The sequence below is a fragment of the Taurulus bubalis genome (genome assembly GCF_910589615.1).
Source record: "Taurulus bubalis genome assembly, chromosome: 16".
Taxonomy (NCBI): Eukaryota; Metazoa; Chordata; class Actinopteri; order Perciformes; family Cottidae; genus Taurulus; species Taurulus bubalis.
This window is the reverse complement of record NC_136604.1, coordinates 5806594-5822130: the sequence shown is the minus strand read 5'-3', so window position 1 is coordinate 5822130 and position 15537 is coordinate 5806594. Positions and strand designations below refer to the sequence as shown.

General features: G+C 41.8%; 1 protein-coding gene across 1 annotated transcript; it reads left to right on the top strand.

Moving 5' to 3' along the window:
* Window positions 1-3505: 3505 nt before the first annotated feature.
* thrap3b (thyroid hormone receptor associated protein 3b) lies at window positions 3506-15474 on the top strand (the record flags this gene model as incomplete). The annotated part of the gene is made up of 10 exons (XM_079231612.1): window positions 3506-3627; window positions 8192-9019; window positions 9486-10100; window positions 10345-10511; window positions 10679-10790; window positions 10884-10959; window positions 11560-11735; window positions 12658-12886; window positions 13382-13555; window positions 13830-15474. 10 exons carry the CDS (start codon window positions 3506-3508, stop codon window positions 14052-14054), a joined length of 2724 nt encoding a protein of 907 aa, XP_079087738.1. The 3' UTR covers window positions 14055-15474.
* Window positions 15475-15537: the final 63 nt, after the last annotated feature.

Here is a 15537-nt window from a genome sequence, read left to right as displayed (position 1 = left end):
TAATTATCATTCAGGTCACCATACATGAGGTCCGCAGGGAAGAACAGATTCAGAGATGATGCTATGAATATAAACTCTTAAAAGACCGAACTGTCATCCATATTGCTGAGGCTATTATAAGGTCCCTCGATGTGTTTTTAGGCCTCTATGTTAGTTTGTACAGCTCTGTATATTAAACTTACTTGGTGAAACCTACCTAATTTCAGGCATGCAACTCACACGGTTGACTTTAAATTTGAAATGATTTGCATTATTTCGCTTTCTTGGTGCACGAGTTGTAATCCCTTTGCATAACATTGGACTACTTACCCAACTAGCAGGGTGGCAGAGGCATGCAAAGAGGTACCGTAATTATGTGAATTAAAGGTTTGAGGTTCAGCAGAAGAGCATTGAGGGCCTTTGGCGATCAATACAACACTTGAGTGGTCTGCTTTAGATTTGTAGATGTCGGGGTAACCCTGTATGAGCACAAAGCAACTATACACGTAGCAACTGTTGTCCCTTGAAAGATAGAAAAAAAAAAGAGCCAGTCACAGCATTCAGTGAAAATAAACACTATTATGCATTTGATTGGGTTCTCAAAGGGAATCTTGAATGAGATGCAGACGCTTCAGACTTTGATTTAACCAATGGAATAGCAGATCAACATCATTAGTACAAGGGACGCTGCCATTTCAGCAGTAAGGAGTCCCGCTTGTAGTAAAAGCTGCACTATCTGCTCAAGACCAAGGCCGAGACTCTGATCTCCATTTTGTAGAAAAGATCCATCAAGAGAAAATCTATTTTTAGATATATTGGAGCATCTTGTTACAATTTTTTTATTTATTTATATTTTTCTTCTTGCCTGCCAACTAGCATATATGCATTACTTTTCTTTAAAAAAAAACATAGTATTTTTATCTGAAGGGTTGGCATGAAATAAGTGACACCATGTTTCACATGTGGTTGTCATTTTCAGTTGGTTGATTCATTTGTTTGCTCATGGGTCAATGTCGCTTAACTGAAGCACTGTTTGTCTACTTCAAAATTAGGGCTGTGCGATCAATGGAAAATATCCAGTGTTTAATACTTTTATGTGATACTCGGATACAAACAAGAAACATCATAATTTCCAGATCAGAATCCAAATTTAAAAAAAGATAACCGCGTCTTGAATCTTTTAATCAGACATTTTGTGCCTTTTTATTAGACTTCAATAGACATTGGTAAATGAGGAAGGGGAAGTTCGGCCATATTCACTGTTGTGGTTCATGTACCCCTTAACCCCTTAGTCCCAACAAAGGACTATATATATATATATATATATATATATATATATATATATATATATATATATATCTAGATATATATATATATATATATATATATATATATATATATATATATATATATATATATATATATATATATATATATATATATATATAGATATATATATATATATATCTATATATATATATATAGATATATATATATATAGATATATATATATATATATATATATATAGATATATATATATATATATCTATATATATATATATAGATATATATAGATATATATATATATATCTATATATATATATATAGATATATATATATATCTATAGATATATATATATATATATCTATATATCTATAGATATATATATCTAGATATAGATATATATATATCTAGATATATATATCTATATATCTATATATCTATATATAGATATATCTATATAGATATATCTATATATCTATATAGATATATCTATATATATATATCTAGATATATATATCTATATATAGATATATAGATATATCTATATATCGATATATCTATATAGATATATCTATATAGATATATCTATATATCTATATATAGATGTATCTATATAGATATATCTATATATAGATATATCTATATATCTATATAGATATATATCTATATAGATATATCTATATATCTATATATAGATATATATATATATATATCTATTTATATATATATCTATATATCTATATATTTATATATATAGATATATCTATATATATATCTATATATAGATATATCTATCACACAGAGGGCAAGCTTCTCATCATAGCCTCACTTCAATCCAGTTACCAACAGAGCTGATTGTTGGTCGGAGGAAGGGTCGTGCTTCTGTATAGCCGTACTGTTCAGGTTGACTTGTTTTTGATGTGGAGCCAGACCGCACTTCTCTTCAGCAGCAGCCTTCACATCTTGCAGCACAGTGGCTCAACCTGTTGCACATCGCTGCCGGCTCATGTGTCCATGTTTACATGCTGCTCCAGCTGTCTGCTCCAGTCTTAAAGCAAACTTGTTGGCCTCTGTGTGTTATCACTAGGGATGGGTATCGTTTGGGTTTTTTCCGATACCGGTGCTAAACCGATACTTTTAAAACGATACCGGTGCCTGAACCGATACTTTTTTATTGCCAAGGCAATTTTTTTTCTTCAAATTGAACAATATTATTAACTGTTTAAAGTATACTATAGATATAAATAAATAAGTACATACAAAACACACTTCAAACTACAGCTTCAAACCTTTTAACCCGCCCCCTCGAGCCCCGCTCTGCATGCAGGCAGACAGAGAGCAGAGCAGCGAGTGTGCTCTGATCCGCGCTATTTTAATAATCGTTTTTAGCGTGCGGGTACCGCGCTACCTTTTTAGTATCTATATACCGTGCAACTTTACAGAGTAGTGTAAAAAAAAAGTATTTAAATCGGCTCAGGCACCGGAAGGAAGCACCGAAATCTGCGTTGCTTTTCGGTCCGGTAGGTACCGGACGTGTTGGAACCGGTGCCAGTATGGCACCGGTTCTCGGTACCCAACCCTAGTTATCACTGCATTGGCTTTGACAGTTCAAGGTCACGTGGGGCTTCAGGGGCTGCTGATGCAGGGCTCTAAAGCAGCTAGGCACAAGGGGTCTTGGTGATGGGGGTGGGTGGGTAACAAGGTGTCATGTACTGTGTCCAGTCCCCGCCTGTCAGCAGGTCTACAAATTAGGCTCGGTCGAGATGAGCCAGGCCCTTCGCGGAATCGATTACTGGCGTTTGCAGCACAATGCATGGCGGTTAGATTTGTGTCCGACTTGATCCCGGTACTTGCTCTGATGTCATGCACATGAGGGCAACACGAGGGCCAAACTAAAGTCTGAATGTGGTCCGCAAACTACAAGTGGTTTACAGATAGGCAAGAAGGAAGTGACTGTTTCTGTAACTTCCTGTATAATTTTAGAAGGCTGCTGGAAACTGTCAGACCTTAAACACCGCCCGTCTGCTGCTGTCACCTGAACAAGTCCACTTTCCATGCGACTGAGCCTAATATGTAGCTGTGTTATCCTGAGGATTTGTTTTAATTCTGTTTTTGTGGAAGGCATAATTGCTTAACTTTGGTATCCGTTCCATAAACCCTTGTGAACATCAAGTAAAACCAGTTAAATTCTCTTGTTTGTTTTTCAGGAAAAGAATAATAGGATTGGTCTAAGTGCAAAGATGTCAAAGGCTCCGGATTCCCCAGCTCGGTCCCGCTCCAGATCCAGATCCAAATCCAGATCTTACTCCAGGTCTCACTCTAGAAGCCGCTCCCGCTCAAGATCCAGAAAACGTCGCTATAGGTAAATCCAGTTTTCAGTTTCTGACATCCACCTACATTGTTACCTTTTTTGGTATGTGGTGAATATTCACAGGCTTTGACTCATTTTTGACAATTTTTTTTTCAAACATTTTGTAATGTAATTACAGCTATTATTATTATTGTTTTGTAATATGACTATGGCAATTAATTAGTTAGTAATCATATAATTTTACTCTGTGAAAGTGGGTCTGTTTTAATCCCTGTTTTAACAAACTATGTTGTCATATCAATTGATATTGCGCGTGTGTGTCTTCATAGATTTTATGACCTGTGCTATTAGTCAGAATCAACAACACAAACATCAGCTGTAGTACACTGGCGTACTAATATCTGGATGTTTGAAGTACAGTACAAAGCAACAAGGAAACGGCCAGCTCTAGTTTCAGTTGTGTGTTTACTCACCATTTACTGTCATGACAGCCATTTTGCTTCAATCATGGCAGAAGCAGATAGAGTGATAGCACTCCTCTGCTATCTGTAACAGATAGCATATTTTAAAATCTAGATTGAAAACACAAACCCTAATAATGTCTTGCAATGTGGCTTCAGAAGGAGCTGTGTTTAATCCGATACATTTGATGCGTCGGTTGAAGACTACAAGTCTAACTCTTTCTAACGCCACAACACCAGATTATAAAAATAATCTGGTGTTGTGGAGTTAGAAAGAGTCGAGGTCACCAGACCTCTGTAGCATATTGGCATAGTATACCCAGATCTCACAGGTTACATTTTTACCACATTACAGAACTGTGGGTAATGAGGGAGCCATGTTTTGACAAGGCGCAAGCACACATGGCACAGCTGCATCTGTTTACACTTTTTAATTTAAACCGCCTATCATGTGTCTTTATGACAGTGTCTGTATACCCATCAAGTACGTGCCAGATACGCAATTGATATTGTGTTTATTTTTAACTTGAAATTCAAATTTAACTAGATGTTATTTCCTTCTTTTACCGGGCCTGACTCGTTCAAGATTTGCACTTAATTTGCATAAATGTGTTTCCTGTGTGAGGGAAAAAAAGGCTGACAACGCTTCAAGCAGGCCTTGCGGTACCTCCCTCCCCCTCCACTGCCTCCTCCCTCTGTGGATTAGAGCAGGTTGTGTCCTGGGAGTACGCTCTGTCTAACACATAAATTAAAGCCACGTCCTGCTTGTGGGACTACACCATCTTTTATCCAGGACTCACTGCTCTTCAATGAAAAGGTACACAGGTTAAATATCTAGCCGGCAGGTACTTTCCTAATGGTTTTGTCCGTGGCTTTACGGGCCATCGTGACACATGCAGTGTTTACATTGTGACGAGCAACGTCACATTTCTCTTATCCCTGAATTGCATGCCAGTTTACATTCCTTTAGAATAAGAAGATTGTGCTTGGATTACTTTTATTTGAAGCCTTTCACAGGTGAAGCTACAGTTTGCTGTTTTGTAGTGTTTTTTTTCATTGAAATTTTAGATATGTCATATTGTTTGCCCGTGTGTCGTCATGTGTTTTGGTCCCTACTTGAAATCACTGTCATATTGTTCTCACTTTAGAGTCATTTGCCGTCAGTGTAGCCTATTGCTAACAGCTGTTTAAGAAATTATTCTTGGCACAGTCGACCGTTGTGTGATATTCTGAACGTAAAGTTTTTGTTTACATTTGTCTCCCGGAATGAACGTAGGCGACAACGCTGTGCTCGTTGGAGCTACCTCCCAGCCATCACTGAGCTTACATCGCCCCCTGTTGACAGTGGGCAGTATTAGAGCCTCAGTCTCATGTCAAGGTTACCCAGTACACAGCTTTGGGACCACCATTCTGAGCACCTGGGGGTCAATACAAAAGGAGGAATTGTCTTTCTGATGCTATTTAGATCTCAAGTAGTTGAGATTCAAATGGTTTAGAGAAGTTGTCATATCTGCTGGTCAGATAATTATCAGTCCTATCTTTTCAAACATTCGCTTGTAAGTGCACAATATATTAATATTTTTCATTAAGCATCTTATTATTTTCTGGATTACTTTACGTGTGAGAGAATTGTCAAAAAATGTTCGTTGTGAGTTCTCAAACTCAAGAGACTCAAATTGCTTGATTGATCCGAGCAGCAGTTTACTCACATCTGTACTGAAAATTTGGAACCAGTGAATTTTTGACACTTTTGCTTAATGACAAACAATTAATGAATCATTAAAGTAGTTGCTGATACATTTCTGTCAATAAATTAATCACTTGATTTATTTATTATTTCAGCTTTAATCACAATTTAAAAAAAAGGCCTATAAAATGTGCCTTTTGTCCCATTTTTGGGAGTTTTTGCTAAATAAATGCTTCAAGATCATTTCAGCTTCATATGGATGGTTAAGTAGAATACTTTTAAACAGTCATGTTCCGTTAAAATATTGTTCTACAGCTTTTTTTTGCCTTTTTTTATAAGGCTCTAAATTAGGCAATTGCCTTTTATTTTCAAAAGAGAACAAAAGGGTCCAGAGCAGTGTTCCCTCTAAGCTGCGTGCGTGCGCGGCCGCACAAACGTTTTTTTTTTAGGGGTTAAAAATCTTTTTTGCGCTAGTGTTTCTGAGATAGGAGTGAGCCATCTTCGCAATAATAAGATCTTTGATGTGACGTGTCGAGTCTTCTTGGCCAATCAGCGTCCCGTTTCTCGACATGCGCTCTCTGTACGTCTCCTAGCGCTCTGCCTCCGTTAGCACCCCCCACCCCCGCTGTCCTCCTCCGGGCACCAGGAGTGAAGCTCGCCCAGAGCGCCACGTGAGCTCGGGCTAAATTGTTTATATAGGCTACCTTTAGGAAAAATTACCCCATGTCAATTTAATAGGCCTATAATTATTGTTAAGCACTGCATTAGCATTTTTCTTTCAATGCAGTTCCACTTCAATGTTGTACCTGCTGAGAAATGACTAAACACCTTTGATACTTTTATTTTTTTTATATATATCATTATCAGTCATAACCAGTGAACCAGTCATAACCTCCCCTTATTGAAGTTCAACAAAGATCCTTTAAGTTCAACTAAACTGACTGGTAAAACACTATCATTAAAATGTTCCCAAAGTCCAGCCATTATAAAGGATATTGAATAAATATCAACCTTGTATACATATTGATGCATTTGCTGTCATCTCTTTGAATCCCCTATGGCTAACGCAGGCTTGTGGTCATTTTCGGCAGATCGCGTGGTTGCGAATTGCTCACAGTGCTGAAATGTGCACTCAGAAAAAAAAAAAAATTTGCTCAGAACATTGGTCCAGAGTGTTTTTTGGTAGGGAACACAAAAGTTAAAAAAAACACTCAAAAAGTTAAGAAAGCCTTTCATCAGTGGCCATTTCATAGTAAAATTCTAAAAACTTAGACAATGTTACAATGACAATGTACATGTTGCGATAGAGCTGGGTTATTAAACACGCTCGGCGGCACAAACCACCTTCTCCAGGGTGCAGCCCTCAGCACACAGTTTCCTCTTTAGTAAATATAAGATGATTGTAAACACCTGAGCAAGGAGCCAATAAATTCACAGGTGACAAGTGCAAAGTATAATCACTGGGTGGCTCTGCAGGATGTCGAGAAGGAAGGCCCAAATAATGTAAACAAAATGAGAAGAAAAAAATGGATGTAGCAATATATAATAATTTCAAACGGCACCCGAACACATGCATCAGAGCATGTACATGCATTGTCTATGTTTTTAGAATTTCACTGTGAAATCAGATCAATAGGTTTTAAACTTCTTTTTTTTCTTTCCTAGCCCTCCCGCTGTCTTGGGGTCAAAATGACCCATATACGGGTGTATATGTATGTGTGTTGACGGGTCATTTTGACCCCAAGAGAGTGTCTTAAACCTTTCTTTTTAATTCTTTATGCAAGTTCGATCAACAGCTTTGGCTCGGTGGCAGCTTGAAGGTTCATTCTTGACGGTGGAGACAGCAGTTTGACCAAATAAGATGCTTTCAAACGCATCTCTTGGCCTTCCTCAGTGGATGGAGTTGCTCAATTATCATGTAGATTGTTTTGTTGTTAATAAGGCTCCCCCTCTTAACGGATCAGTCAACTAATCGGCTGTTTTTGTCTGTTCGACTACGTTTTTTTAACACTTTTATACTTGAGCACATCTCTGGTAAACACAAGATTTTAAAGTGATGCTTTTGTGTGATTCTTTATGGAGAAGCTTAGTTTTGCAGTTGTGTTGATTTAAATGTTGAAAAAAAACATGTGCGAGTATGGAATGCTTGATGACTAAGGATTTCTTTGGTCTAGGACAGCCCTTGTTGCTGTCATACGATCCCAGTATATAGTTTCAATCAGGTGAAAAGTGGTTGTGTATGGAGCGCCCCGGTCGATGCCCTGACCGCTTGTGGTGTGGAGTTTACAGACGGCTCATGTTGTCGTTCTCTGCCGTTTATTCAGGTCTTTGCGAGAAGTCGGATTGTTGCTTAAATGTGCGGACTGCGTAGCTCTTGACTTGCACGGTTGAAATCTGTGTTCGGCCACGACACGGGCTTTTCCCTGAATAACATCATATGTCTTTCTCTCCCTTCTCACTCATCCAGCTCCAGGTCTCGTTCCCGCTCTCGCTCTCACTCTCCGTCTTACAGAAACTATCCCTCCAGGGACTATCAGAACAACAGAGGAGGAGGGTTCCGAGGCTACAACCGAGGCTACCGGAGGCCCTTCCACTACCGCGCCAGAAACCGAGGCTATTACCCACGCAGCCATTACCAGAACAGGGGAGGAGGCGGCGGCTACGGCTATAAGTCCAACTGGCAGCAGGGTGGAGGTGGCGGCGGTGGTGGAGGTGGCGGCGGCGGTGGTGGTGGAGGTGGCTGGCACGATCGCCACCAGGACCACCACGCACACAGCCCCAGGAGGGGCCGCTCACGCTCCCGCACACCCAAGAAGCGCTCGGGCAGCCGGAGCCGCTCCCACTACTCGGACCGCTCGTCCTCGCGGGGGTCTCGGCGCTCCAAGCACTCCAGCTACTCCTCGCGGTCCCGGTCCTCATCACCGCATCATCGCAGCAGCAAGGGCAAGCCGGGCTCCAAGGACGCTAAGAACAAGCCAGAAAGGCAGGGAGAGAAATCCGGTCTGGCAGCAGACGGCAGCGCCATCGAGAAGGCATCTGGAGGTAAATGGATTGACTACGACGCCAGTCCTAAACGAATCAGCCCAGATGCTAAAAAAGAGGGTGACCCCACTGACTCTGACGGCAAAGGGCCCGGGAGTACCGGCCCCATGTGGAAAACCATCGGCACCGTGTCCCCACCAGCAAAGAGCCCCACGAAGTCCGGACAAACTGCCTCCTTCAGCGGCTTTGGATTCTTCTCAAAGGAAGAAGACAAATGTGAAGATAAGACTGTGATCTCTGCTGCCTTCAAAAAGTAGGTATATTCCATTTGTAGTTATTTTAATGTGACTACGTAGTGGTGTTTGACATTTTTCAGAAAAATTATGGACGTTAAGATCCCTGGAGGAATACAGGTTCAAAAGGAAAATGTAAAACTCCAGATTTTAAGTGAATGTAGCTGGCGGTTGACGAAGTTCTATGAAAGGTAATGTTTGCTTTTAACGTAACGTTGCTTTTTTTAAAAATCCTTTATTGGTAGGAAATTATTATGTGTAGGTTTATATATTGTACCAGATATGCTGTTTTGGGAAGCAGGCAGTGGTGATTTCAACTTTTTGTATTTTCTTCAGTAGCTTGACTGGGTAATTACACAGACTGTGAGAATATGTTTTCTTGTTCTTCCTCCTACGCTGTTGATCTCAGTCTGGAATGGTGTTATTACAGTTGTGTTGCTGGCATGCGTCGCAGGAGCTAAAGCTCAGTCTGGTTCTCTGTTTCAGGTTCTTGGCTGAGAACAAAAACAAAAAGCAGGCTACTGAAAAGGAGAACGGCCGCGATAAAGAGCCGAGCACCACGGACAGAGAGCTAGAGAAGGGAAGCAAGTCGTCTGGGGACCTTTTCAACATCTCGTCCGCGTCTTTAAACGACTCCAAGGAAGACAAGACCCTGCCTTTCTTTGACGCTGGAGAAGAGGAGTTCCTCAAGTCCCACGGGCTGAAAGAGAGGGACATTGATGAGGACGGGGACGTCAAACCCACCCTCACCGCTCGGGACATTTTCGGGAAATGGGGCGACGAGCCGAGCTACTCCACGTCCTACCCGTCGGTTAAAGAGAAAAGCCGGCGAGATGCCGAAGAGGCGGAGCCCCTCGATCACATGGAGGAAGAGTTCTACCGAGGCCGCAAGCACAAGAAGGAGGAGAAGTCCAAGAAGAAGGAGAAGAAGGACAAGGAGAAGTCCCGAAGGAGTCCGTCCCCTCCTGCGCCTCCCAGAGAGAAAGAGCGTCCACTGTTTCCTGGAGCTTTCCCTCGCCGCGAGGATTCACCTGTACGACACCTGTCAGCGTCAAGGGACGACTTTGAACACAAAATCGGTTCTGTAGGTGAAATGCCCAGGTATTTATAACCGATCGTATACTTAACGCTCCAATATTACCATACTGGCCGGAGCATAACATTTTTTCCCAACTGTTTGTTCAGGTAAACAATTTCAACAGATCGTTCCTTGCAGCCGTTTGTCTCGTGCAAGGGAAACATGACACACTCCAATTAACATAGAATGTAAACCCTACATTTGCAGAGCTTTTTGATATTTTAACATCTCACGGTTCAATGTTGCTCACCTCTTCTCTTCCCCCAGCTCCTCCCTGTCTAAAGAGCGCCTCATGCCTCGAGAGCTGCCGAATCCCACTAAGAAAGACCCCGAGTTTCGTTCCATTTTCCAACACGTTCAGTCGACACAGCTCCGCCGCAGCCCCGCCGAGCTGTTCGCTCAGCACATAGTCTCAATCGTGCACTACATCAAAGGTAAAGTATGATCTGCGCTGGCTGTGTCTCTGTAGACTCGGCGTGACGAGACCATAGGAGTTCGGACAGTTGATGAGCTCCACCGGACATTTCACCACTCGATTACACGTCGCCGCAGCCGGTGCCGCTGTATCTCGGAATAACAGATTGTCGTTCTTTATTCACAGCGCAACACTTCCAATCCTCAGACATGACTCTAAGTGAGCGGTTTGCCATGTACCAAAGAAAAGCTGCAGAGGTAGAAATGATGAAGCCAAGGAAGAGCCCAGAAATCCACAGGTACCTACAACGTCTAATTATCTGAGGTGATTGAAGCTTAAAAATAATAATAATCTGTTCTTGACGTTAGCGTTTTTCCCCCTCCTCTCTCAGGAGAATCGATGTTTCCCCCAGTGCTTTTAAGAGGCACTCTCACCTGTTTGAGGATATGGAGGAGACCAGCTACAAGGTGACCCGCCATTTTGAAATTTGACGTATTTGGAACAAGCAAATTTTGAGACGACCCAAAGCAGCAGTGTTCAGCTTTGTGCTTTTCTTTCAAAGGATGCATATTTCTAAATCAAAAGAGCCCAATTGTGTTTTGTAAGTGCCGAGCAAGCCCCCCAGCCTATGAGATATGGTTATTGATTGGGTATGTACGAGCCCAAGCAAAGGCTAAATGGAAGTGAATTAAGATCCCGAGTCCAAGCCTCTCAAGGGACGCTTATCAGTGCCTTTACCTTGTAAGTATTTTTCTTGAAAGAAAAAAATCAAGCTACAAAAAAAACCTGTAACATTTATTTTATTATGCTACATGCATGCTGCTGGTTTCCACCAATACTTTTACATTATATTGTGATAAGTAATTTCTTTTTAAGGAATATCTTTTATAACTCTGTATATGTCTTAACCACTAGAGGGAACACTATACTTAATACATGTTCACCTTTATTTGTAATGCAGTGATCACATTTTGTGTGCCATGTTTACAGTTGTATAGCATTTCTGAATCTGTCCATCAGCATTACAAACAGCTGGTTTCGCGGCTAACAAACACATGTCCCTGCAGGAGCCAAGTAAAAAATTCAAAGGCGACGTGATGGACCTTCGCCTGGATATTGAAAGGCGTAAGAGGTTTGCCGGGAAGGAGTCCAAGCGCGAGGGAGGCAGGAGCCCCGGAGGCTCCCGGGGAGCGAGCAGAGAGAAGTCCTCTGAGAAATCTGGGAAACACCACAAGAAATCCAAGTATGTTGAGTCTGTTGTCTCCGTTTGTCCCCCTGCAGAGTTAAATCAGCAACGAGGCCATAGGGAACACGGCGTTTGAAGGGGCGGTTACTATTGTTGCGTCGTTGCCTTGTTGGGGGATTTGCAGCAGCAGAGCACGATAAACAATTACACCTTCCTCCTACTTCTTTTTTAATTTGCCCACGTTCACTATTTCATTTTTAACAGCCTGTCACGAGGATGTGGGCACACAGTCGGCTTTGTTCCCATCTGCTTCTTTAGTTCTTTTCTTAACGAGCCCAAACTGTGAACAGATAACGGTCAGACTCTGTGATGGGCGACAAATACCATTGCCGTTTCAAAGTTAAAGCCTTCTGGGTGTTTTGGTGCAATGAACACAGTAAGAGAAAGGAAGAAAAAAACTTTAAAAAAAAATCAAGTCATTAATCAGAAATGGGAAATGTGTAAAATATATACTTTTTAAAATGAAAAGAGCTGCAGAGTGTTTAGAGAACGTAATGTGCAAATAACAGACATACGATTGTGCAAATGTGAAAGCTTAATGTGAAGCAGCAGGAAAAGTTGAATTAGCATTAGTAATCTCCTAATATAAAACATACAGCTCTCTTCTTTTTATCCAAGTGCGGCTAGAGGCTATTTTTCCTTTCTTTTCCTTAAAACCTGTGTTGGCTGTTTTCACATTGAAGCTTTGGTGGAGCGGCAAAACAACGTAATGTGAGAAGAGGTGTGCTCAGCCCATAATTTCTACCTGAAAATGTAGGTTTTGTTTTTTCCTGTGTGAAGGAGGAATAGATGAAAGCGTGAGTCACATCTTCCATAACCGTAACCATTCTACCAACCATCCACACCTGCACATCGTACCGTCAAATGTTTTTTTTTTTTTACGAGACTCCCCACTGACCTTGATGTTCTGTGCTCTTAGGAAGGGTAAGAAGAAGCGGGACCGCTCTCCGTCCTCCTCTTCCTCCTCTTCCTCCCCGTCCCCCTACCCTCCACCGTACAGAGGGAAAGAGTTCATGGGAGGAGAGGGCATGGAGCACTCGGAGGAAGGCTACGGCCACATGCGCTATCCCCCACGCGACTACAGCGGGCCCGCGGACAGGGGCCACTACGAGGGCCACGGCGCGGAGCGGGGCCGAGGCCGTGGATTTGTAAGTTCCTGTCGGCGCCGCCTTCATCTCTCCTGCTTATTGGTGTTTTTTTTGTCACTGACGTACTGACATCTCATCTTCTTGCAATTCTTTGTCCTAATGGCGTCACAGTAGACTACGCTTCTCTGCTCTGTTCCTTCCTCCTAATGCTAAGGAACATAATGTGGATGATGATGATGATAATGATGATGACTCTCTCATACATATTCCATGCACTACCTGATTTTTATTAAGGTAATGTAGCGAAAATCAGTGGAACTTCACCTCATCACTAAAACAAATGCCTGATTCCCATCATATGGCTTTTTCTGTGTGTTCTGTCGTTCTCATCGTCCCTGGGTCGATTTTAAAAATATATTTTTTACTCTGACTTGTACCAAAAATATCAGATATTAATAATAAATAGTAATAAAATATTCGTCCATCTTATTGTAGAACATGTGTTTGGCCCTTTTGGCTTACAAGTTTAAATCCACCTTGTTGTTTTGATTTCAGTTCCCCAGAGTCAGAGGGAGAGGGTGGAGCAGGGGAAATTATCCAGGCAACAACAACAACAACAACAACAACAGCAGCAGCAATGGAAACCCTGCTAATGTAAATCCTGCAGTGCGCCCTCCAGAGGAGGAGTGGGACCCTGAATACACTCCCAAGAGCAGGAAGTATTACCTGGTGAGCCTCTGAAGCTACTAATTGATTCAGCGGCATGACAAGGCTCTCAGAACGTGGGCTTCTTTCCCCACAGGCGACATTATGACATGTCAGAGTACAAATAATGTAATGAACGAGTAGAATTAATAATGGCTAAATTTAGTTCAGCTGCGGTTTTGGGGCTAAGTTGAGGTTTTTCTGGGGGGTCTGAGCTAGACCAGCTCCTGGTTTAGTATTCCTGCTGCGTGAAGGACTTCTGGCTCCACCTTTAACGTTTGCCCGTGTCTTTTTCCAGCACGATGACCGCGACGGAGAGAAAACGTGGGTGGACACCCGCGGAAGAGGCCGTGGTTCCTTTCCACCCCGCCGGGGGCGCTTCGTCTACCGTAAAGGGGGCAGCAGCCCGAAGTGGACCCACGACATGTTCCAGGGGGGACAGGAGGCGGAGCTGGGAGACGACGACGGCGGCGGCGAAGTGGAGCGCAAAGACGCCAAGAGCACCGGAGACGCCCCCGCCTAGAAACAGTAGAGCACCGGAGACGGATTCAGCATCGAAGCGTTTATAGGGCGATGATGAGGATATAGGGGTCGTTCTTCTATATGTTCCCCTCCAGGTCATGTTGTCATTTATAGTTAAAAAACAAATGTGTTCAGTGAGTTTGAGCCTTCTCACGGTTTAAGTGAAGAAAGAACTGACTTGATGAGGAGAAGCACTCTGTTACGTTTCAGATGTGAGGTTGGCTACATTAAATTTTATGTAAACGTGAAGTTATTTTTATGTTTCTTTGTTTGCAGGCGGTTGACTCAATTGTATCGTTTTAAGGGAGAAAACACTGAGGTAACAAAGATGAATACTCTTTGAAAATATGACAAAGTAAGAAATGCATTTGTGCCTTAGAAATGACATATATGACGATGATGATGGTGATGATAATAATAATACATGTGTAATCTGTTAGAGGGCACCGCCCCGCCTACGAGAGGTGCAGCCGTACCCGTCTCGGGGTCGGGAGGCAGTAGATGATTGCCACCTTCTTGTTCTTTCGTTCTTTGTTTTTCGGGGCTATGATAAATCTTTGATGTTACTGCATGAAGCGTTCGATTCATACCTCGCTCCTCTGGGACCAATCGGCGGTGGGCTCAGGGCTCACCGCCGTCAAATGATCAGACATGAAAACAAATCTTTTGATGAACCCCGACCAATCGATGTTCGTCACTTATATTATCCAAGCTTTTTCATGTAGTGCCACTTCACCTGTATTTCTCGTTAGGAAGTGAAGACATTTTTATGTGTGTGTGTGTTCCAGTATATTCTCATTGATTGTGGGTGTGTTCAGTTTAAAAGAAGTGTAAATTGTAAAGCATTTGGCACCAAAATCTCCAGATTTCTGCTTCAGACAGATGAACGTGTAGGTTTTCTGCCTCTGTCATATCAACCTAGTAAGTGGCTACCTTTTTTGTTTAGATTTTTAATAAAAGAAATAGAATGGAAAAAAGAGACTGGTTATTACAATAGGTTGATACGTGTATAGAATTATAAAACCTAAATTATTGTAATCTCAACATCCGGGGGAAGGGAAAACCTAAAACTGAATATGGTTCATTTAAAAAAATATATAACCGTTGCAGTAAATCCTCTCGCAAAAAAAACAAACAAGTTTAAACTCCAGTCCGAGAACATAAACGTGAAAACAAGTGAACAACATTTTGTCTACGGCATCGATGAACGTGTGTTTTTAAGAGGAATTGACGCCACCTAGTTTGAATCTCACTGTGCTGCTTCGTCCCGCTCTGACTGTACAGACACACTGCATGTACCAAACACGACTGGAGGACCTTTTTGTTTCTGTTTCATCTAAAGCTGAATACTTTTGTACTGTTTTCAAGAGCTTTGGAGTTCCTTGTCTTTTAATTTTCAATAAATGTTTCTTTGATTCAGGGCAACTGTGCGAGTGTGATTGTTGAGGTCTAAATAGATTCCTCAGGAGTGAGACGCTCACTGT